Raw genomic sequence first — 26,003 nt, 5'->3', positions numbered from 1 at the left:
TGAATCTGTGTCTTCAAGCAGCTCTCCATGAGAGAGGAACCATACAAACAACTGTAGAGAAACTGTTGTCACTGTCTGAAGTATATCACAGTCAGAAATGGGATTTCCTGCTGGATCTGTACTCACATGTGAAGGACTATGAGACTCAAACAGGCAGGAGTGTCCTTCCAGCATTACAGCCAGTTTACCAGTCAGCTCCTGCAGTCTGGTCCATAGACCTCTCAAAAAGAAAGGCCTCCCTCCTCCTAGAAGTGCTGAAACTCCAACCAGAGAATAATCCAGTAGAGCTGAAGGGCTGGTCAGATGAAGAGAGTGAAGTGAGGAGTTTCCTTCAGTGTCTGCCCTACATCTCACAGCAGAGGTGAGTCTGAACGTGTGGTGGTTAGTGATTATGTGATGCTAGTGATTATTAGCTTGTAGAAACATTGTAATATAAAACTTCAAGTGTTGGTGAATCTGGTAACATTTATACTCAGATTTCTTAACATAACAAATGTTGCATTACTAAATGTCACACAGATATTGTGCATTTTTCTACATTTTGTGATGCTAGACATTTGTCTTTTAGAAATCTTGTGATTTTTTTTTTTAGACGTTTTGTAACATGAAACCTGAAAGTTTATACTCAGAATACCTAATCTACAAAACCAAATGTCCTGCATATTATGGAACTTTCTCTGTGACATGGTATTACGTGTCCATATGACAGGCATATATTCATGCACAGTGAGGTCAAAGTATTGGGACATTGACACATTTTGTTTTGGCACATTTATTTTGGCTCTGTACTCCAGCACTTTGGATTTTAAATGATTCAACTACAATGAGGTTAAAGTGCAGACTGTCAGCTTTAATTGGAGGGTATCTTCATCCATATCGGGTGAACTGTTTCGAAATTACAGCACTTTTTGTAAAAGTCCCCCCATTTTAGGGAACCAAAAGTATTTGGGCATATTCACTTATGTGTATTAAAGTATTCCACAGATTATTTAGTGTCCAGTAGAAATGAATGTTAAATAATGTATTGTGTTTTATTGTAAATAAGAACAGAATATGTTTCTAAACACTTCTACATTAATGTGGATGCTTCCATGATCTCGCATAATCCTGAATGAATCGTGAATAATGATGAGTGGGAAGGTTACAGAGGCATGAATATTATACCTTCCAAAGACAATGCTAACCCCTCCCTGTTATTGTAATGGTGAGAGGTTAGCATGTCTTGGGGGTATGATATAAAATGCTAACCCCTCCCTGTTAGTGTAATGGTGAGAGGTTAGCATGTCTTGGGGGTATGATATAAAATGCTAACCCCTCCCTGTTAGTGTAATGGTGAGAGGTTAGCATGTCTTGGGGGTATGATATAAAATGCTAATCTCTCCTGTTATTGTAATGGTGAGAGGTTAGCATGTCTTGGGGGTATGATATAAAATGCTAACCCCTACCTGTTAGTGTAATGGTGAGAGGTTAGCATGTCTTGGGGGTATGATATAAAATGCTAACCCCTACCTGTTATTGTAATGGTGAGAGGTTAGCATGTCTTGGGGGTATGATATAAAATGCTAACCCCTACCTGTTATTGTAATGGTGAGAGGTTAGCATGTCTTGGGGGTATGATATAAAATGCTAACCCCTACCTGTTATTGTAATGGTGAGAGGTTAGCATGTCTTGGGGGTATGATATAAAATGCTAACCCCTACCTGTTAGTGTAATGGTGAGAGGTTAGCATGTCTTGGGGGTATGATATAAAATGCTAACCCCTCCCTGTTAGTGTAATGGTGAGAGGTTAGCATGTCTTGGGGGTATGATATAAAATGCTAACCCCTACCTGTTATTGTAATGGTGAGAGGTTAGCATGTCTTGGAGGTATGATATAAAATGCTAACCCCTACCTGTTATTGTAATGGTGAGAGGTTAGCATGTCTTGGGGGTATGATATAAAATGCTAACCCCTACCTGTTAGTGTAATGGTGAGAGGTTAGCATGTCTTGGGGGTATGATATAAAATGCTAACCCCTACCTGTTATTGTAATGGTGAGAGGTTAGCATGTCTTGGGGGTTTGATATAAAATGCTAACCCCTACCTGTTAGTGTAATGGTGAGAGGTTAGCATGTCTTGGGGGTATGATATAAAATGCTAACCCCTCCCTGTTATTGTAATGGTGAGAGGTTAACATGTCTTGGGGGTATGATATAAAATGCTAACCCCTACCTGTTATTGTAATGGTGAGAGGTTAGCATGTCTTGGGGGTATGATATAAAATGCTAACCCCTACCTGTTATTGTAATGGTGAGAGGTTAGCATGTCTTGGGGGTATGATATAAAATGCTAACCCCTCCCTGTTAGTGTAATGGTGAAAGGTTAGCATGTCTTGGGGGTATGATATAAAATGCTAACCCCTCCCTGTTAGTGTAATGGTGAAAGGTTAGCATGTCTTGGGGGTATGATATAAAATGCTAACCCCTCCCTGTTATTGTAAATTCTTGACAAAAACATTCTAATTGAATCCAGTTTAATTCCAGGTTATCCCCTGATTTCCTGACATAACAAATGTTGCATTACTAAATGTCACACATACATCATGTGAATGTCTCTAAAAGTAAATACTTTTACATATAATCAAAGCACATTATGTAAATGTATAACTACTTCATATATCTTTAGCTATGACTGGTTTCATGTGTTCATCCATGTCTGAATCAGCTGTTACTGTCCTTGTTGCAGTTTCTATCCACGGAGGTCTGATCCCTCAAAGCTGATCAAGTTCCTGGTGGATCTCCTGTCTCAAGCATCAGAGTGGGAGGAGCAGACAGGAGAGAAGACACTGAAGCTGGTATCATCAGTGTGGACTTACAGCACCTTTCCTTTTCTCAGTGGAGACAATTCTAAACAGAGTGATTTCCTGCTGGATCTGTACTCACATGTGAAGGACTATGAGACTCAAACAGGCAGGAGTGTCCTTCCAGCATTACAGCCAGTTTACCAGTCAGCTCCTGCAGTCTGGTCCATAGACCTCTCAAAAAGAAAGGCCTCCCACCTCCTAGAAGTGCTGAAACTCCAACCAGAGAAGAAACCAGTAGAGCTGAAGGGCTGGTCAGATGAAGAGAGTGAAGTGAGGAGTTTCCTTCAGTGTCTGCCCTACATCTCACAGCTGAGGTGAGGGAGTTTATCCAACAAGAGTCCATGTGTCATTGAACTGGTGGAGATAGTATTTCTGTTTTTACATCATCTTTATCTTTTTAATACATGAACATATGAAGATGCTGTAAAAACTCTAATTCAGTAGGAATTGAAATTGAACAAAATTCCAATTCATAGTTGTATTGTTATAGGAAGATGGAGTCGTAAAGTGCTATTGGTTTTCAGTTCCCCAACCCTGTTACTCATATCAGTCCTTATTACTCACCTGTATATCATCTGTGTTTTAAACTGTTTGTTCAGATTTCCTCTACTGAAGGATAATATAGAGAGGACAAGGAGAGAGAAGATATTCCTACTGAATCTGTGTCTTCAAGCAGCTCTCCATGAGAGAGGAACCATACAAACAACTTTAGAGAAAGTGTTTTCACTTTCTAAAGTATATCGCTATCAGAAATGTGATTTCCTGCTGGATCTGTACTCACATGTGAAGGACTATGAGACTCAAACAGGCAGGAGTGTCCTTCCAGCATTACAGACAGTTTACCAGTCAGCCAGTCCTGCAGTCTGGTCCATAGACCTCTCAGAGAGAAAGGCCTCCCTCCTCCTAGAAGTGCTGAAACTCCAACCAGAGAAGAAACCAGTAGAGCTGAAGGGCTGGTCAGATGAAGAGAGTGAAGTGAGGAGTTTCCTTCAGTGTCTGCCCTACATCTCACAGCTGAGGTGAGTTGGATCCGTACAGTTCAGAGATTGTAGTTGTCTGTCCTTGTATTTCCCTTTAGAGAGGATGCGTTTAGCTTTCTACAGTAACTTAATAAACTAAACAGACACATACCGCTTCAAAATATGCAATCTTACTTTGTGGTCAGGATTTTAAGGAACAATTTAAGTGGATGATGAGTTTAGAAAGAGAGTCATTGTATTTTACCCACCATAATATGACCATCAGAAATTCAAATATCTCTCACATATTCATCTATTTGTTGTTTAACTGTTCTTGCAGTTTTCCTCCACCACAGGATCAAAGAAGTTCCCCTGAAGAGAGGACAAAGAGAGAGAAGATATTCCTACTGAATCTGTGTCTTCAAGCAGCTCTCCATGAGAGAGGAACCATACAAACAACTGTAGAGAAACTGTTGTCACTGTCTGAAGTATATCACAGTCAGAAATGGGATTTCCTGCTGGATCTGTACTCACATGTGAAGGACTATGAGACTCAAACAGGCAGGAGTGTCCTTCCAGCATTACAGCCAGTTTACCAGTCAGCTCCTGCAGTCTGGTCCATAGACCTCTCAGAGAGAAAGGCCTCCCTCCTCCTAGAAGTGCTGAAACTCCAACCAGAGAAGAAACCAGTAGAGCTGAAGGGCTGGTCAGATGAAGAGAGTGAAGTGAGGAGTTTCCTTCAGTGTCTGCCCTACATCTCACAGCTGAGGTGAGTCTGAACGTGTGGTGGTTAGTGATTATGTGATGCTAGTGATTATTAGCTTGTAGAAACATTGTAATATAAAACTTCAAGTGTTGGTGAATCTGGTAACATTTATACTCAGATTTCTTGACATAACAAATGTTGCATTACTAAATGTCACACAGATAATGTGAATTTTTCTACATTTTGTGATGCTAGACATTTGTCTTTTAGAAATCTTGTGATTTTTTTTTGGAGACGTTTTGTAACATGAAACCTGAAAGTTTATACTCAGAATACCTAATCTACAAAACCAAATGTCCTGCATATTATGGAACTTTCTCTGTGACATGGTATTACGTGTCCATATGACAGGCATGTATTCATGTACAGTGAGGTCAAAGTATTGGGACATTGACACATTTTGTTTTGGCACATTTATTTTGGCTCTGTGCTCCAGCACTTTGGATTTTAAATGATTCAACTACAATGAGGTTAAAGTGCAGACTGTCAGCTTTAATTGGAGGGTATCTTCATCCATATCGGGTGAACTGTTTCGAAATTACAGCACTTTTTGTAAAAGTCCCCCCATTTTAGGGACCCAAAAGTATTTGGGCATATTCACTTATGTGTATTAAAGTATTCCACAGATTATTTAGTGTCCAATAGAAATGAATGTTAAATAATGTATTGTGTTTTATTGTAAATAAGAACAGAATATGTTTCTAAACACTTCTACATTAATGTGGATGCTTCCATGATCTCGCATAATCCTGAATGAATCGTGAATAATGATGAGTGGGAAGGTTACAGAGGCATGAATATTATACCTTCCAAAGACAATGCTAACCCCTACCTGTTATTGTAATGGTGAGAGGTTAGCATGTCTTGGGGGTATGATATAAAATGCTAACCCCTACCTGTTATTGTAATGGTGAGAGGTTAGCATGTCTTGGGGGTATGATATAAAATGCTAACCCCTACCTGTTATTGTAATGGTGAGAGGTTAGCATGTCTTGGGGGTATGATATAAAATGCTAACCCCTACCTGTTATTGTAATGGTGAGAGGTTAGCATGTCTTGGGGGTATGATATAAAATGCTAACCCCTACCTGTTAGTGTAATGGTGAGAGGTTAGCATGTCTTGGGGGTATGATATAAAATGCTAACCCCTACCTGTTATTGTAATGGTGAGAGGTTAGCATGTCTTGGGGGTATGATATAAAATGCTAACCCCTACCTGTTAGTGTAATGGTGAGAGGTTAGCATGTCTTGGGGGTATGATATAAAATGCTAACCCCTACCTGTTATTGTAATAGTGAGAGGTTAGCATGTCTTGGGGGTATGATATAAAATGCTAACCCCTCCCTGTTAGTGTAATGGTGAGAGGTTAGCATGTCTTGGGGGTATGATATAAAATGCTAACCCCTACCTGTTATTGTAATGGTGAGAGGTTAGCATGTCTTGGGGGTATGATATAAAATGCTAACCCCTACCTGTTATTGTAATGGTGAGAGGTTAGCATGTCTTGGGGGTATGATATAAAATGCTAACCCCAACCTGTTAGTGTAATGGTGAGAGGTTAGCATGTCTTGGGGGTATGATATAAAATGCCAACCCCTACCTGTTATTGTAATGGTGAGAGGTTAGCATGTCTTGGGGGTATGATATAAAATGCTAACCCCTCCCTGTTAGTGTAATGGTGAAAGGTTAGCATGTCTTGGGGGTATGATATAAAATGCTAACCCCTCCCTGTTATTGTAAATTCTTGACAAAAACATTCTAATTGAATCCAGTTTAATTCCAGGTTATCCCCTGATTTCCTGACATAACAAATGTTGCATTACTAAATGTCACACATACATCATGTGAATGTCTCTAAAAGTAAATACTTTTACATATAATCAAAGCACATTATGTAAATGTATAACTACTTCATATATCTTTAGCTATGACTGGTTTCATGTGTTCATCCATTTCTGAATCAGCTGTTACTGTCCTTGTTGCAGTTTCTATCCACGGAGGTCTGATCCCTCAAAGCTTATCAAGTTCCTGGTGGATCTCCTGTCTCAAGCATCAGAGTGGGAGGAGCAGACAGGAGAGAAGACACTGAAGCTGGTATCATCAGTGTGGACTTACAGCACCTTTCCTTTTCTCAGTGGAGACAATTCTAAACAGAGTGATTTCCTGCTGGATCTGTACTCACATGTGAAGGACTATGAGACTCAAACAGGCAGGAGTGTCCTTCCAGCATTACAGCCAGTTTACCAGTCAGCTCCTGCAGTCTGGTCCATAGACTTCTCAAAGAGAAAGGCCTCCCTCCTCCTAGAATTGCTGAAACTCCAACCACAGAAGAAACCAGTAAAGCTGAAGGGCTGGTCAGATGAAGAGAGTGAAGTGAGGAGTTTCCTTCAGTGTCTGCCCTACATCTCAAAGCTGAGGTGAGGGAGTTTATCCAACAAGAGTCCATGTGTCATTGAACTGGTGGAGATAGTATTTCTGTTTTTACATCATCTTTATCTTTTTAATACATGAACATATGAAGATGCTGTAGAAACTCTAATTCAGTAGGAATTGAAATTGAACAAAATTCCAATTCATAGTTGTATTGTTATAGAAAGATGGAGTCATAAAGTGCTATTGGTTTTCAGTTCCCCAACCCTGTTACTCATATCAGTCCTCATTACTCACCTGTATATCATCTGTGTTTTAAACTGTTTGTTCAGATTTCCTCTACTGAAGGATAATATAGAGAGGACAAGGAGAGAGAAGATATTCCTACTGAATCTGTGTCTTCAAGCAGCTCTCCATGAGAGAGGAACCATACAAACAACTTTAGAGAAAGTGTTTTCACTTTCTAAAGTATATCGCCATCAGAAATGTGATTTCCTGCTGGATCTGTACTCACGTGTGAAGGACTATGAGACTCAAACAGGCAGGAGAGTCCTTCCAGCATTACAGACAGTTTACCAGTCAGCCAGTCCTAAAGTCTGGTCCATAGACCTCTCAGAGAGAAAGGCCTCCCTCCTCCTAGAAGTGCTGAAACTCCAACCAGAGAAGAAACCAGTAAAGCTGAAGGGCTGGTCAGATGAAGAGAGTGAAGTGAGGAGTTTCCTTCAGTGTCTGCCCTACATCTCACAGCTGAGGTGAGTTGGATCCGTACAGTTCAGAGATTGTAGTTGTCTGTCCTTGTATTTCCCTTTAGAGAGGATGCGTTTAGCTTTCTACAGTAACTTAATAAACTAAACAGACACATACTGCTTCAAAATATGCAATCTTACTTTGTGGTCAGGATTTTAAGGAACAATTTAAGTGGATGATGAGTTTAGAAAGAGAGTCATTGTATTTTACCCACCATAATATGACCATCAGAAATTCAAATATCTCTCACATATTCATCTATTTGTTGTTTAACTGTTCTTGCAGTTTTCCTCCACCACAGGATCAAAGAAGTTCCCCTGAAGAGAGGACAAAGAGAGAGAAGATATTCCTACTGAATCTGTGTCTTCAAGCAGCTCTCCATGAGAGAGGAACCATACAAACAACTGTAGAGAAACTGTTGTCACTGTCTGAAGTATATCACAGTCAGAAATGGGATTTCCTGCTGGATCTGTACTCACATGTGAAGGACTATGAGACTCAAACAGGCAGGAGTGTCCTTCCAGGATTACAGCCAGTTTACCAGTCAGCTCCTGCAGTCTGGTCCATAGACCTCTCAAAAAGAAAGGCCTCCCACCTCCTAGAAGTGCTGAAACTCCAACCACAGAAGAAACCAGTAGAGCTGAAGGGCTGGTCAGATGAAGAGAGTGAAGTGAGGAGTTTCCTTCAGTGTCTGCCCTACATCTTACAGCTGAGGTGAGGGAGTTTATCCAACAAGAGTCCATGTGTTATTGAACTGGTGGAGATAGTATTTCTGTTTTTACATCATCTTTATCTTTTTAATACATGAACATATGAAGATGCTGTAGAAACTCTAATTCAGTAGGAATTGAAATTGAACAAAATTCCAATTCATAGTTGTATTGTTATAGAAAGATGGAGTCGTAAAGTGCTATTGGTTTTCAGTTCCCCAACCCTGTTACTCATATCAGTCCTTATTACTCACCTGTATATCATCTGTGTTTTAAACTGTTTGTTCAGATTTCCTCTACTGAAGGATAATATAGAGAGGACAAGGAGAGAGAAGATATTCCTACTGAATCTGTGTCTTCAATCAGCTCTCCATGAGAGAGGAACCATACAAACAACTTTAGAGAAAGTGTTTTCACTTTCTAAAGTATATCGCTATCAGAAATGTGATTTCCTGCTGGATCTGTACTCACATGTGAAGGACTATGAGACTCAAACAGGCAGGAGTGTCCTTCCAGCATTACAGACAGTTTACCAGTCAGCCAGTCCTGAAGTCTGGTCCATAGACCTCTCAGAGAGAAAGGCATCCCTCCTCCTAGAAGTGCTGAAACTCCAACCAGAGAAGAAACCAGTAGAGCTGAAGGGCTGGTCAGATGAAGAGAGTGAAGTGAGGAGTTTCCTTCAGTGTCTGCCCTACATCTCACAGCTGAGGTGAGTTGGATCCGTACAGTTCAGAGATTGTAGTTGTCTGTCCTTGTATTTCCCTTTAGAGAGGATGCGTTTAGCTTTCTACAGTAACTTAATAAACTAAACAGACACATACTGCTTCAAAATATGCAATCTTACTTTGTGGTCAGGATTTTAAGGAACAATTTAAGTGGATGATGAGTTTAGAAAGAGAGTCATTGTATTTTACCCACCATAATATGACCATCAGAAATTCAAATATCTCTCACATATTCATCTATTTGTTGTTTAACTGTTCTTGCAGTTTTCCTCCACCACAGGATCAAAGAAGTTCCCCTGAAGAGAGGACAAAGAGAGAGAATATATTCCTACTGAATCTGTGTCTTCAAGCAGCTCTCCATGAGAGAGGAACCATAAAAACAACTGTAGAGAAACTGTTGTCACTGTCTGAAGTATATCACAGTCAGAAATGGGATTTCCTGCTGGATCTGTACTCACATGTGAAGGACTATGAGACTCAAACAGGCAGGAGTGTCCTTCCAGCATTACAGCCAGTTTACCAGTCAGCTCCTGCAGTCTGGTCCATAGACCTCTCAAAAAGAAAGGCCTCCCTCCTCCTAGAAGTGCTGAAACTCCAACCAGAGAAGAATCCAGTAGAGCTGAAGGGCTGGTCAGATGAAGAGAGTGAAGTGAGGAGTTTCCTTCAGTGTCTGCCCTACATCTCACAGCTGAGGTGAGTCTGAACGTGTGGTGGTTAGTGATTATGTGATGCTAGTGATTATTAGCTTGTAGAAACACTGTAATATAAAACTTCAAGTGTTGGTGAATCTGGTAACATTTATACTCAGATTTCTTGACATAACAAATGTTGCATTACTAAATGTCACACAGATATTGTGAATTTTTCTACATTTTGTGATGCTAGACATTTGTCTTTTAGAAATCTTGTGATTTTTTTTTTTAGACGTTTTGTAACATGAAACCTGAAAGTTTATACTCAGAATACCTAATCTACAAAACCAAATGTCCTGCATATTATGGAACTTTCTCTGTGACATGGTATTACGTGTCCATATGACAGGCATATATTCATGCACAGTGAGGTCAAAGTATTGGGACATTGACACATTTTGTTTTGGCACATTTATTTTGGCTCTGTGCTCCAGCACTTTGGATTTTAAATGATTCAACTACAATGAGGTTAAAGTGCAGACTGTCAGCTTTAATTGGAGGGTATCTTCATCCATATCGGGTGAACTGTTTCGAAATTACAGCACCTTTTGTAAAAGTCCCCCCATTTTAGGGACCCAAAAGTATTTGGGCATATTCACTTATGTGTATTAAAGTATTCCACAGATTATTTAGTGTCCAATAGAAATGAATGTTAAATAATGTATTGTGTTTTATTGTAAATAAGAACAGAATATGTTTCTAAACACTTCTACATTAATGTGGATGCTTCCATGATCTCGCATAATCCTGAATGAATCGTGAATAATGATGAGTGGGAAGGTTACAGAGGCATGAATATTATACCTTCCAAAGACAATGCTAACCCCTCCCTGTTATTGTAATGGTGAGAGGTTAGCATGTCTTGGGGGTATGATATAAAATGCTAACCCCTACCTGTTATTGTAATGGTGAGAGGTTAGCATGTCTTGGGGGTATGATATAAAATGCTAACCCCTACCTGTTATTGTAATGGTGAGAGGTTAGCATGTCTTGGGGGTATGATATAAAATGCTAACCCCTACCTGTTAGTGTAATGGTGAGAGGTTAGCATGTCTTGGGGGTATGATATAAAATGCTAACCCCTACCTGTTATTGTAATGGTGAGAGGTTAGCATGTCTTGGGGGTATGATATAAAATGCTAACCCCTACCTGTTAGTGTAATGGTGAGAGGTTAGCATGTCTTGGGGGTATGATATAAAATGCTAACCCCTACCTGTTATTGTAATGGTGAGAGGTTAGCATGTCTTGGTGGTATGATATAAAATGCTAACCCCTACCTGTTATTGTAATGGTGAGAGGTTAGCATGTCTTGGGGGTATGATATAAAATGCTAACCCCTACCTGTTATTGTAATGGTGAGAGGTTAGCATGTCTTGGGGGTATGATATAAAATGCTAACCCCTACCTGTTAGTGTAATGGTGAGAGGTTAGCATGTCTTGGGGGTATGATATAAAATGCTAACCCCTACCTGTTATTGTAATGGTGAGAGGTTAGCATGTCTTGGTGGTATGATATAAAATGCTAACCCCTACCTGTTATTGTAATGGTGAGAGGTTAGCATGTCTTGGGGGTATGATATAAAATGCTAACCCCTACCTGTTATTGTAATGGTGAGAGGTTAGCATGTCTTGGGGGTATGATATAAAATGCTAACCCCTACCTGTTATTGTAATGGTGAGAGGTTAGCATGTCTTGGGGGTATGATATAAAATGCTAACCCCTACCTGTTAGTGTAATGGTGAGAGGTTAGCATGTCTTGGGGGTATGATATAAAATGCTAACCCCTACCTGTTATTGTAATAGTGAGAGGTTAGCATGTCTTGGGGGTATGATATAAAATGCTAACCCCTCCCTGTTAGTGTAATGGTGAGAGGTTAGCATGTCTTGGGGGTATGATATAAAATGCTAACCCCTACCTGTTATTGTAATGGTGAGAGGTTAGCATGTCTTGGGGGTATGATATAAAATGCTAACCCCTCCCTGTTAGTGTAATGGTGAAAGGTTAGCATGTCTTGGGGGTATGATATAAAATGCTAACCCCTCCCTGTTATTGTAAATTCTTGACAAAAACATTCTAATTGAATCCAGTTTAATTCCAGGTTATCCCCTGATTTCCTGACATAACAAATGTTGCATTACTAAATGTCACACATACATCATGTGAATGTCTCTAAAAGTAAATACTTTTACATATAATCAAAGCACATTATGTAAATGTATAACTACTTCATATATCTTTAGCTATGACTGGTTTCATGTGTTCATCCATGTCTGAATCAGCTGTTACTGTCCTTGTTGCAGTTTCTATCCACGGAGGTCTGATCCCTCAAAGCTGATCAAGTTCCTGGTGGATCTCCTGTCTCAAGCATCAGAGTGGGAGGAGCAGACAGGAGAGAAGACACTGAAGCTGGTATCATCAGTGTGGACTTACAGCACCTTTCCTTTTCTCAGTGGAGACAATTCTAAACAGAGTGATTTCCTGCTGGATCTGTACTCACATGTGAAGGACTATGAGACTCAAACAGGCAGGAGTGTCCTTCCAGCATTACAGCCAGTTTACCAGTCAGCTCCTGCAGTCTGGTCCATAGACTTCTCAAAGAGAAAGGCCTCCCTCCTCCTAGAATTGCTGAAACTCCAACCACAGAAGAAACCAGTAAAGCTGAAGGGCTGGTCAGATGAAGAGAGTGAAGTGAGGAGTTTCCTGCAGTGTCTACCCTACATCTCAAAGCTGAGGTGAGGGAGTTTATCCAACAAGAGTCCATGTGTCATTGAACTGGTGGAGATAGTATTTCTGTTTTTACATCATCTTTATCTTTTTAATACATGAACATATGAAGATGCTGTAGAAACTCTAATTCAGTAGGAATTGAAATTGAACAAAATTCCAATTCATAGTTGTATTGTTATAGAAAGATGGAGTCATAAAGTGCTATTGGTTTTCAGTTCCCCAACCCTGTTACTCATATCAGTCCTCATTACTCACCTGTATATCATCTGTGTTTTAAACTGTTTGTTCAGATTTCCTCTACTGAAGGATAATATAGAGAGGACAAGGAGAGAGAAGATATTCCTACTGAATCTGTGTCTTCAAGCAGCTCTCCATGAGAGAGGAACCATACAAACAACTTTAGAGAAAGTGTTTTCACTTTCTAAAGTATATCGCCATCAGAAATGTGATTTCCTGCTGGATCTGTACTCACGTGTGAAGGACTATGAGACTCAAACAGGCAGGAGAGTCCTTCCAGCATTACAGACAGTTTACCAGTCAGCCAGTCCTAAAGTCTGGTCCATAGACCTCTCAGAGAGAAAGGCCTCCCTCCTCCTAGAAGTGCTGAAACTCCAACCAGAGAAGAAACCAGTAAAGCTGAAGGGCTGGTCAGATGAAGAGAGTGAAGTGAGGAGTTTCCTTCAGTGTCTGCCCTACATCTCACAGCTGAGGTGAGTTGGATCCGTACAGTTCAGAGATTGTAGTTGTCTGTCCTTGTATTTCCCTTTAGAGAGGATGCGTTTAGCTTTCTACAGTAACTTAATAAACTAAACAGACACATACTGCTTCAAAATATGCAATCTTACTTTGTGGTCAGGATTTTAAGGAACAATTTAAGTGGATGATGAGTTTAGAAAGAGAGTCATTGTATTTTACCCACCATAATATGACCATCAGAAATTCAAATATCTCTCACATATTCATCTATTTGTTGTTTAACTGTTCTTGCAGTTTTCCTCCACCACAGGATCAAAGAAGTTCCCCTGAAGAGAGGACAAAGAGAGAGAAGATATTCCTACTGAATCTGTGTCTTCAAGCAGCTCTCCATGAGAGAGGAACCATACAAACAACTGTAGAGAAACTGTTGTCACTGTCTGAAGTATATCACAGTCAGAAATGGGATTTCCTGCTGGATCTGTACTCACATGTGAAGGACTATGAGACTCAAACAGGCAGGAGTGTCCTTCCAGGATTACAGCCAGTTTACCAGTCAGCTCCTGCAGTCTGGTCCATAGACCTCTCAAAAAGAAAGGCCTCCCACCTCCTAGAAGTGCTGAAACTCCAACCAGAGAAGAAACCAGTAGAGCTGAAGGGCTGGTCAGATGAAGAGAGTGAAGTGAGGAGTTTCCTTCAGTGTCTGCCCTACATCTCACAGCTGAGGTGAGGGAGTTTATCCAACAAGAGTCCATGTGTCATTGAACTGGTGGAGATAGTATTTCTGTTTTTACATCATCTTTATCTTTTTAATACATGAACATATGAAGATGCTGTAGAAACTCTAATTCAGTAGGAATTGAAATTGAACAAAATTCCAATTCATAGTTGTATTGTTATAGAAAGATGGAGTCGTAAAGTGCTATTGGTTTTCAGTTCCCCAACCCTGTTACTCATATCAGTCCTTATTACTCACCTGTATATCATCTGTGTTTTAAACTGTTTGTTCAGATTTCCTCTACTGAAGGATAATATAGAGAGGACAAGGAGAGAGAAGATATTCCTACTGAATCTGTGTCTTCAATCAGCTCTCCATGAGAGAGGAACCATACAAACAACTTTAGAGAAAGTGTTTTCACTTTCTAAAGTATATCGCTATCAGAAATGTGATTTCCTGCTGGATCTGTACTCACATGTGAAGGACTATGAGACTCAAACAGGCAGGAGTGTCCTTCCAGCATTACAGACTGTTTACCAGTCAGCCAGTCCTGAAGTCTGGTCCATAGACCTCTCAGAGAGAAAGGCATCCCTCCTCCTAGAAGTGCTGAAACTCCAACCAGAGAAGAAACCAGTAGAGCTGAAGGGCTGGTCAGATGAAGAGAGTGAAGTGAGGAGTTTCCTTCAGTGTCTGCCCTACATCTCACAGCTGAGGTGAGTTGGATCCGTACAGTTCAGAGATTGTAGTTGTCTGTCCTTGTATTTCCCTTTAGAGAGGATGCGTTTAGCTTTCTACAGTAACTTAATAAACTAAACAGACACATACTGCTTCAAAATATGCAATCTTACTTTGTGGTCAGGATTTTAAGGAACAATTTAAGTGGATGATGAGTTTAGAAAGAGAGTCATTGTATTTTACCCACCATAATATGACCATCAGAAATTCAAATATCTCTCACATATTCATCTATTTGTTGTTTAACTGTTCTTGCAGTTTTCCTCCACCACAGGATCAAAGAAGTTCCCCTGAAGAGAGGACAAAGAGAGAGAAGATATTCCTACTGAATCTGTGTCTTCAAGCAGCTCTCCATGAGAGAGGAACCATACAAACAACTGTAGAGAAACTGTTGTCACTGTCTGAAGTATATCACTATCAGAAATGTGATTTCCTGCTGGATCTGTACTCACATGTGAAGGACTATGAGACTCAAACAGGCAGGAGTGTCCTTCCAGCATTACAGCCAGTTTACCAGTCAGCTCCTGCAGTCTGGTCCATAGACCTCTCAGAGAGAAAGGCCTCCCTCCTCCTAGAAGTGCTGAAACTCCAACCAGAGAAGAATCCAGTAGAGCTGAAGGGCTGGTCAGATGAAGAGAGTGAAGTGAGGAGTTTCCTTCAGTGTCTGCCCTACATCTCACAGCTGAGGTGAGTCTGAACGTGTGGTGGTTAGTGATTATGTGATGCTAGTGATTATTAGCTTGTAGAAACATTGTAATATAAAACTTCAAGTGTTGGTGAATCTGGTAACATTTATACTCAGATTTCTTGACATAACAAATGTTGCATTACTAAATGTCACACAGATATTGTGAATTTTTCTACATTTTGTGATGCTAGACATTTGTCTTTTAGAAATCTTGTGATTTTTTTTTGGAGACGTTTTGTAACATGAAACCTGAAAGTTTATACTCAGAATACCTAATCTACAAAACCAAATGTCCTGCATATTATGGAACTTTCTCTGTGACATGGTATTACGTGTCCATATGACAGGCATATATTCATGCACAGTGAGGTCAAAGTATTGGGACATTGACACATTTTGTTTTGGCACATTTATTTTGGCTCTGTGCTCCAGCACTTTGGATTTTAAATGATTCAACTACAATGAGGTTAAGGTGCAGACTGTCAGCTTTAATTGGAGGGTATCTTCATCCATATCGGGTGAACTGTTTCGAAATTACAGCACTTTTTGTAAAAGTCCCCCCATTTTAGGGAACCAAAAGTATTTGGGCATATTCACTTATGTGTATTAAAGTATTCCACAGATTATTTAGTGTCCAATAGAAATGAATGTTAAATAATGTATTGTGTTTTATTGTAAATAAGAACAGAATATGTTTCTAAACACTTCTACATTAATGTGGATGCTTCCATGATCTCGCATAATCCTGAATGAATCGTGAATAATGATGAGAGGGAAGGTTACAGAGGCATGAATATTATACCTTCCAAAGACAATGCTAACCCCTACCTGTTATTGTAATGGTGAGAGGTTAGCATGTCTTGGGGGTATGATATAAAATGCTAACCCCTACCTGTTATTGTAATGGTGAGAGGTTAGCATGTCTTGGGGGTATGATATAAAATGCTAACCCCTACCTGTTATTGTAATGGTGAGAGGTTAGCATGTCTTGGGGGTATGATATAAAATGCTAACCCCTACCTGTTATTGTAATGGTGAGAGGTTAGCATGTCTTGGGGTTATGATATAAAATGCTAACCCCTCCCTGTTATTATAATGGTGAGAGGTTAGCATGTCTTGGGGGTATGATATAAAATGCTAACCCCTCCCTGTTAGTGTAATGGTGAAAGGTTAGCATGTCTTGGGGGTATGATATAAAATGCTAACCCCTCCCTGTTATTGTAAATTCTTGACAAAAACATTCTAATTGAATCCAGTTTAATTCCAGGTTATCCCCTGATTTCCTTACATAACAAATGTTGCATTACTAAATGTCACACATACATCATGTGAATGTCTCTAAAAGTAAATACTTTTACATATAATCAAAGCACATTATGTAAATGTATAACTACTTCATATATCTTTAGCTATGACTGGTTTCATGTGTTCATCCATGTCTGAATCAGCTGTTACTGTCCTTGTTGCAGTTTCTATCCACGGAGGTCTGATCCCTCAAAGCTGATCAAGTTCCTGGTGGATCTCCTGTCTCAAGCATCAGAGTGGGAGGAGCAGACAGGAGAGAAGACACTGAAGCTGGTATCATCAGTGTGGACTTACAGCACCTTTCCTTTTCTCAGTGGAGACAATTCTAAACAGAGTGATTTCCTGCTGGATCTGTACTCACATGTGAAGGACTATGAGACTCAAACAGGCAGGAGTGTCCTTCCAGCATTACAGCCAGTTTACCAGTCAGCTCCTGCAGTCTGGTCCATAGACTTCTCAAAGAGAAAGGCCTCCCTCCTCCTAGAATTGCTGAAACTCCAACCACAGAAGAAACCAGTAAAGCTGAAGGGCTGGTCAGATGAAGAGAGTGAAGTGAGGAGTTTCCTGCAGTGTCTGCCCTACATCTCAAAGCTGAGGTGAGGGAGTTTATCCAACAAGAGTCCATGTGTCATTGAACTGGTGGAGATAGTATTTCTGTTTTTACATCATCTTTATCTTTTTAATACATGAACATATGAAGATGCTGTAGAAACTCTAATTCAGTAGGAATTGAAATTGAACAAAATTCCAATTCATAGTTGTATTGTTATAGAAAGATGGAGTCGTAAAGTGCTATTGGTTTTCAGTTCCCCAACCCTGTTACTCATATCAGTCCTCATTACTCACCTGTATATCATCTGTGTTTTAAACTGTTTGTTCAGATTTCCTCTACTGAAGGATAATATAGAGAGGACAAGGAGAGAGAAGATATTCCTACTGAATCTGTGTCTTCAAGCAGCTCTCCATGAGAGAGGAACCATACAAACAACTTTAGAGAAAGTGTTTTCACTTTCTAAAGTATATCGCTATCAGAAATGTGATTTCCTGCTGGATCTGTACTCACATGTGAAGGACTATGAGACTCAAACAGGCAGGAGTGTCCTTCCAGCATTACAGACAGTTTACCAGTCAGCCAGTCCTGAAGTCTGGTCCATAGACCTCTCAGAGAGAAAGGCATCCCTCCTCCTAGAAGTGCTGAAACTCCAACCAGAGAAGAAACCAGTAGAGCTGAAGGGCTGGTCAGATGAAGAGAGTGAAGTGAGGAGTTTCCTTCAGTGTCTGCCCTACATCTCACAGCTGAGGTGAGTTGGATCCGTACAGTTCAGAGATTGTAGTTGTCTGTCCTTGTATTTCCCTTTAGAGAGGATGCGTTTAGCTTTCTACAGTAACTTAATAAACTAAACAGACACATACTGCTTCAAAATATGCAATCTTACTTTGTGGTCAGGATTTTAAGGAACAATTTAAGTGGATGATGAGTTTAGAAAGAGAGTCATTGTATTTTACCCACCATAATATAACCATCAGAAATTCAAATATCTCTCACATATTCATCTATTTGTTGTTTAACTGTTCTTGCAGTTTTCCTCCACCACAGGATCAAAGAAGTTCCCCTGAAGAGAGGACAAAGAGAGAGAAGATATTCCTACTGAATCTGTGTCTTCAAGCAGCTCTCCATGAGAGAGGAACCATACAAACAACTGTAGAGAAACTGTTTTCACTGTCTGAAGTATATCACAGTCAGAAATGGGATTTCCTGCTGGATCTCTACTCACATGTGAAGGACTATGAGACTCAAACAGGCAGGAGTGTCCTTCCAGCATTACAGACAGTTTACCAGTCAGCCAGTCCTGAAGTCTGGTCCATAGACCTCTCAGAGAAAAAGGCCTCCCTCCTCCTAGAAGTGCTGAAACTCCAACCAGAGAAGAAACCAGTAAAGCTGAAGGGCTGGTCAGATGAAGAGAGTGAAGTGAGGAGTTTCCTTCAGTGTCTGCCCTACATCTCACAGCTGAGGTGAGTCTGAACGTGTGGTGGTTAGTGATTATGTGATGCTAGTGATTATTGTCTTGTAGAAACATTGTAATATAAATCTTCAAGTGTTGGTGAATCTGGTAACATTTATACTCAGATTTCTTGACATAACAAATGTTGCATTACTAAATGTCACACAGATATTGTGAATTTTTCTACATTTTGTGATGCTAGACATTTGTCTTTTAGAAATCTTGTGAATTTTATGTTTGAGATGTTTTGTAACATGAAACCTGAAAGTTGATACTCAGAATACCTAATCTACAAAACCAAATGTCCTGCATATTATGGAACTTTCTCTGTGACATGGTATTACGTGTCCATATGACAGGCATGTATTCATGCACAGTGAGGTCAAAGTATTGGGACATTGACACATTTTGTTTTGGCACATTTATTTTGGCTCTGTACTCCAGCACTTTGGATTTTAAATGATTCAACTACAATGAGGTTAAAGTGCAGACTGTCAGCTTTAATTGGAGGGTATCTTCATCCATATCGGGTGAACTGTTCAAAATTACAGCACTTTTTGTAGAAGTCCCCCCATTTTAGGGAACCAAAAGTATTTGGGCATATTCACTTATGTGTATTAAAGTATTCCATAGTGTAGTATTTGGTCCTATATTCCTCGAACGCAATGACTACATCAAGCTTGTGGTTCTACACATTTGTTGGATGCATTTGCTGTTTGTTTTGGTTGTGTTTCAGATTATTTAGTGTCCAATAGAAATTAATGTTAAATAATGTATTGTGTCATTTTGGAGTCACTTTTATTGTAAATAAGAACAGAATATGTTTCTAAACACTTCTACATTCATGTGGATGCTACCATGAGCTCGGATAATCCTGAATGAATCGTGAATAATGATGAGTGATAAGGTTACAGAGGCATAAATATTATACCCTCCAAAGTTAGTTAGTGTAATGGTGAGAGGTTAGCATGTCTTGGGGGTATGATATAAAATGCTAACCCCTACCTGTTATTGTAATGGTGAGAGGTTAGCATGTCTTGGGGGTATGATATAAAATGCTAACCCCTACCTGTTATTGTAATGGTGAGAGGTTAGCATGTCTTGGGGGTATGATATAAAATGCTAACCCCTACCTGTTATTGTAATGGTGAGAGGTTAGCATGTCTTGGGGGTATGATATAAAATGCTAACCCCTCCCTGTTATTGTAATGGTGAGAGGGTAGCATGTCTTGGGGATGTGATATAAAATGCTAACCCCTACCTGTTATTGTAATGGTGAGAGGTTAGCATGTCTTGGGGGTATGATATAAAATGCTAACCCCTCCCTGTTATTGTAATGGTGAGAGGTTAGCATGTCTTGGGGGTATGATATAAAATGCTAACCCCTACCTGTTATTGTAATGGTGAGAGGTTAGCATGTCTTGGGGGTATGATATAAAATGCTAACCCCTACCTGTTATTGTAATGGTGAGAGGTTAGCATGTCTTGGGGGTATGATATAAAATGCTAACCCCTACCTGTTAGTGTAATGGTGAGAGGTTAGCATGTCTTGGGGGTATGATATAAAATGCTAACCCCTACCTGTTATTGTAAATTCTTGACCAAAACATTCTAATTGAATCCAGTTTAATTCCAGGTTATCCCCTGATTTCCTGACATAACAAATGTTGCATTACTAAATGTTACACATACATAATGTGAATGTCTCTAAAATTAAATACTTTTACATATAAACAAAGCACATTATGTAAATGTATAACTACTTCATATATCTTTAGCTATGACTGGTTTCATGTGTTCATCCATGTCTGAATCAGCTGTTATTGTCCTTGTTGCAGTTTCCATCCATGGAGGTCTGATCACTCAAAGCAGATCAAGTTCCTGGTGGATCTCCTGTCTCAAGCAGCAGAGTGGGAGGAGCAGACAGGAGAGAAGACACTGAAGCTGGTATCATCAATGTGGACTTACAGCACCTTTCCTTTTCTCTATGGAGACAATTCTGAACAGAGTGATTTCCTGCTGGATCTGTACTCACATGTGAAGGACTATGAGACTCAAACAGGCAGGAGTGTCCTTCCAGCATTACAGACAGTTTACCAGTCAGCTCCTGCAGTCTGGTCCATAGACCTCTCAGAGAGAAAGGCCTCCCTCCTCCTAGAAGTGCTGAAACTCCAACCAGAGAAGAAACCAGTAGAGCTGAAGGGCTGGTCAGATGAAGAGAGTGAAGTGAGGAGTTTCCTTCAGTGTCTGCCCTACATCTCACAGCTGAGGTGAGTTGGATCCGTACAGTTCAGAGATTGTAGTTGTCTGTCCCTGTTTTTCCCTTTAGAGAGGAAGTTTGTAGCTTTCTGCAGTAACTTAATAAACTAAACAGACACATACCGTTTAAAAAGATGCAATCTTACTTCGTGGTCAGGATTTTAAGGAACAATTTAAGTGGATGATGAGTTTAGAAAGATAGTCATTGTATTTTAACCGCCATAATGTGACCATCAGAAATTCAAACATCTCTCACATATTCATCTATTTGTTGTTTAACTGTTCTTTCAGTTTTCCTCCACCACAGGATCAGAGAAGATCCCCTGAAGAGAGGACAAAGAGAGAGAAGATATTCCTACTGAATCTGTGTCTTCAAGCAGCTCTCCATGAGAGAGGAACCATACAAACAACTGTAGAGAAACTGTTGTCACTGTCTGAAGTATATCACAGTCAGAAATGGGATTTCCTGCTGGATCTGTACGCACATGTGAAGGACTATGAGACTCAAACAGGCAGGAGTGTCCTTCCAGCATTACAGCCAGTTTACCAGTCAGCTCCTGCAGTCTGGTCCATAGACCTCTCAAAGAGAAAGGCCTCCCTCCTCCTAGAAGTGCTGAAACTCCAACCAGAGAAGAAACCAGTAGAGCTGAAGGGCTGGTCAGATGAAGAGAGTGAAGTGAGGAGTTTCCTTCAGTGTCTGCCCTACATCTCACAGCTGAGGTGAGTGTTTTTTCTTCAGAGATGTGTCATATTGTACCAGCTATTTATCTAGTTAATAAGACATCTGTTTATCCAAATCACTCCATTAATCTTTATTTGCCATTCTGCCATGTAAACATTATTATTTGTCTGTGGGTGATTCCTCTGCATGACTTAACCAGAGAATCTAGGATAACATGTAGTAACAATGTTTCTCTGTCTTCTCATTCAGGTTTATTGTTGGTTGTGATAAAGAGGCCTGGTCAGTTCTGTCTAAACTCAGTGTTGCTGCAGCTGAGTATGATACAGAGACAGGAGAAAATATCTTAAAGACATTATCCTCCATGTGCAGATACACATATGATGATGATGATGATGATGATGATGATCCATTTAGAGAGAGTGATTTCCTGCTCGATCTGTACTCACATGTGAAGGACTATGAGACTCAAACAGGCAGGAGTGTCCTTCCAGCATTACAGCCAGTTTACCAGTCAGCTCCTGCAGTCTGGTCCATAGACCTCTCAGAGAGAAAGGCCTCCCTCCTCCTAGAAGTGCTGAAACTCCAACCAGAGAAGAAACCAGTAGAGCTGAAGGGCTGGTCAGATGAAGAGAGTGAAGTGAGGAGTTTCCTTCAGTGTCTGCCCTACATCTCACAGCTGAGGTGAGTTGGATCAGTACAGTTCAGAGATTGTAGTTGTCTGTCCCTGTTTTTCCCTTTAGAGAGGAAGTTTGTAGCTTTCTGCAGTAACTTAATAAACTAAACAGACACATACCGTTTAAAAAGATGCAATCTTACTTCGTAGTCAGGATTTTAAGGAACAATTTAAGTGGATGATGAGTTTAGAAAGATAGTCATTGTATTTTAACCGCCATAATGTGACCATCAGAAATTCAAACATCTCTCACATATTCATCTATTTGTTGTTTAACTGTTCTTGCAGTTTTCCTCCACCACAGGATCAGAGAAGATCCCCTGAAGAGAGGACAAAGAGAGAGAAGATATTCCTACTGAATCTGTGTCTTCAAGCAGCTCTCCATGAGAGAGGAACCATACAAACAACTGTAGAGAAACTGTTGCCACTGTCTAAAGTATATCACAGTCAGAAATGTGATTTCCTGCTGGATCTGTACTCGCATGTGAAGGACTATGAGACTCAAACAGGCAGGAGTGTCCTTCCAGCATTACAGCCAGTTTACCAGTCAGCTCCTGCAGTCTGGTCCATAGACCTCTCAAAGAGAAAGGCCTCCCTCCTCCTAGAAGTGCTGAAACTCCAACCAGAGAAGAAACCAGTAGAGCTGAAGGGCTGGTCAGATAAAGAGAGTGAAGTGAGGAGTTTCCTTCAGTGTCTGCCCTACATCTCACAGCTGAGGTGAGTGTTTTTTTTCCAGAGATGTGTCATATTGTACCAGCTATTTATCTTGTTAATAAAACATCTGTTCATCCAAATCACTCCATTAGTCTTTATTTGCCATTCTGCCATGTAAACATTACTATTTGTCTGTGGGTGATTCCTCTGCATGACTTAACCAGAGAATCTAGGATAACATGTAGTAACAATGTTTCTCTGTCTTCTCATTCAGGTTGATTGTTGGTTATGATAAAGAGGCCTGGTCAGTTCTGTCTAAACTCAGTGTTGCTGCAGCTGAGTATGATACAGAGACAGGAGAAAATATCTTAAAGACATTATCCTCCATGTGCAGATACACATATGATGATGATGATGATGATGATGATGATGATCCATTTAGAGAGAGTGATTTCCTGCTGGATCTGTACTCACATGTGAGGGACTATGAGACTCAAACAGGCAGGAGTGTCCTTCCAGCATTACAGCCAGTTTACCAGTCAGCTCCTGCAGTCTGGTCCATAGACCTCTCAAAGAGAAAGGCCTCCCTCCTCCTAGAAGTGCTGAAACTCCAACCAGAGAAGAAACCAGTAGAGCTGAAGGACTGGTCAGATGAAGAGAGTGAAGTGAGGAGTTTCCTTCAGTGTCTGCCCTACATCTCACAGCTGAGGTGAGTCTGAACAGGTGTGGTGGTTAGTGATTATGTGATGCTAGTGATTATTGTCTTGTAGAAACATTGTAATATAAATCTTCAAATCTTGGTGAATCTGGTAACATTTATACTCAGATTTCTTGACATAACAAATGTTGCATTACTAAATGTCACACAGATATTGTGAATTTTTCTTACATTTTGTGATGCTAGAAATGTGTCTTTTAGAAATCTTGTGAATTTTTTCTTTGAGATGCTTTGTAACATCCTGAAAGTTTATACTCAGAATACCTAATCTAATCAAGGTATATTAGTGTTTTATATTTCATTAATCTTTAACAAATGTTGTTCTTCCACTTTGACATTACAGAGTATTTTGAGTAATTTCTTGACAAAAACATTCTAATTGAATCCATTTTAATTCCAGGTTGTAACACAATAAAAAGTATGTAAGGGGATTGAATACTAATGCAAGGCACTGGATGTACAAACATTGCTGTAACTTCATAGTCATTGTATCATGTCAAAGTGCTGGAGTACAGAGCCAAAACAACAAAAAATGTGTCACTGTCCCAATACTTTTGGACTCTCCTAAATGTCTGATTTCATGTCCCCATGTTTTGCTGTTTCAGCTGTGATGATGACAGGTTCTTCCAGAGGGTGTGTGAATCCGTCCCTGTGAGGTCCAGAGAGGAGGACCAGCAGTTGGCCTCTCTCCTCCTGGCCTTGGGCTCCACCCTGTCACTGAGAGGAGAGTTACCCAGGAAAACCTGCAGGTCTGTGGGGAGAGTCCTGGGTCTCTGTGCCTCCAGAGTGGACCTCACTCTTACCCCCAGCAAGATCTCTCTCCAAGGAGCCTTACTTATTGTGAGACATGAGTCAAAGCTACACAAGCTCAGGTATGTTCAGTAAGACAGCTTTTACAGGTGTTGGGTTCTAACTTGAAACAATCCTTATTCATGTTACCATATTAGAACTGGGTGAATGCAAATCTACTGGGGGAGAAAGGGGAAAGTTGACATTTTGTCAGAGCATGTCATTGTTAAATCTCATGTATCCTATGGAGAGGAGAAGGGTAATCTCATGTATCCTATGGAGAGGAGAAGGGTAATCTCATGTATCCTATGGAGAGGAGAAGGGTAATCTCATGTATCCTATGGAGAGGAGAAGGGTAATCTCATGTATCCTATGGAGAGGAGAAGGGTAATCTCATGTATCCTATGGAGAGGAGAAGGGTAATCTCATGTATCCTATGGAGAGGAGAAGGGTAATCTCATGTATCCTATGGAGAGGAGAAGGGTAATCTCATGTATCCTATGGAGAGGAGAAGGGTAATCTCATGTATCCTATGGAGAGGAGAAGGGTAATCTCATGTATCCTATGGAGAGGAGAAGGGTAATCTCATGTATCCTATGGAGAGGAGAAGGGTAATCTCATGTATCCTATGGAGAGGAGAAGGTTAATCTCATGTATCCTATGGAGAGGAGAAGGGTAATCTCATGTATCCTATGGAGAGGAGAAGGGTAGTCTCATGTATCCTATGGAGAGGAGAAGGGTAACCGTCTGGTTTCAGTGTAGGACAGCCGTGAGTTAGGGAGGAGGGAGGAGTTCGGGCCGAGGTCAGGTCAGATGAAGTGAGGAGGAACAGTCCCCACTTCAGTTCCTGCCTAGCAACAGAGATGTATTGGCTGTCCAGAGGTGCAAGGAAGAGACTCCGCCTAAATATATGTGCTTGTGTAAACATGTCTTGGTCCTTTCAGCTGTTTGACCCAGTGAGTGAATAAACCTGGTTTGAGCATGGACTAGTTGTCCGTTAGGTTCTGACAAACAGAGTGAAGAACTTACACTGGTCTATTGAATAGTTTATTTTCCTGTTGAGCATTTTATCTGACATGGTTTCTCTGTTTAAAGTCACTTGAGTTTTGTCTTTTCATTCCAGGCTGAATGTGGGCATGGCAGTGAAACTGTCCAGACTGGTTAGGAGGACAGGGAGAGGTGCTACTCCACTGACTGTCCCAGAGCTCTCCCTGGTCCTAAAGAGCAACCAGCCACCAGAGAGAGTGTTATCCAGGGCTCTGAGTAGTGTGGCATCCCTGCTGAGACTCTGGAGGGTTCAGTGTCTGGACCTGACTGACTTCTGGATCCAGGGTCACTCTCTCATCACACTGCTGTGTCACCAGGGACCTCTCTCTCTCAGGTCAGTCTGAAGCTGAAGTTTTTTAGAAGTAGAAATAGGAACTTCATTCATGTGTTTTTCTTCATATTTCTGACTGCCTTTATGTTCCAACCTCCTAGACTGAACTCAGACACTCTGCAGCAGCTGACTGTAGTTGTGTATGAAGCTCAGGACAAGGACTTG

The 26,003-nt window shown here is 40.5% G+C and overlaps 2 protein-coding genes across 2 annotated transcripts in view; both read left to right on the top strand.

Annotated features, from left to right (window-relative positions):
• Positions 1–26,003, top strand: part of LOC311117396 (uncharacterized protein) — a gene marked incomplete at its 5' end in the record, with an annotated part of 46,204 nt that overhangs the window by 17,255 nt on the left and 2,946 nt on the right. The window lies entirely within an intron of this gene.
• LOC311117399 (uncharacterized protein) overlaps positions 25,578–26,003 on the top strand; it is a 1,221-nt gene continuing 795 nt past the window's right edge. The window contains exons 1-2 of the mRNA XM_084192344.1: positions 25,578–25,841; positions 25,940–26,003. The exon at positions 25,940–26,003 is cut by the window's right edge and continues 182 nt beyond it. Of these exons, the coding sequence (XP_084048470.1) occupies positions 25,597–25,841; positions 25,940–26,003 (309 nt within the window). The 5' untranslated portion in view covers positions 25,578–25,596. The remainder of the gene's footprint in view (positions 25,842–25,939) is intronic.

The sequence above is a fragment of the Coregonus lavaretus genome (genome assembly GCF_964263955.1).
Source record: "Coregonus lavaretus genome assembly, contig: HAP1_SCAFFOLD_546, whole genome shotgun sequence".
Classification (NCBI taxonomy): Eukaryota; Metazoa; Chordata; class Actinopteri; order Salmoniformes; family Salmonidae; genus Coregonus; species Coregonus lavaretus.
This window is presented reverse-complemented; position numbering and strand designations above follow the sequence as displayed.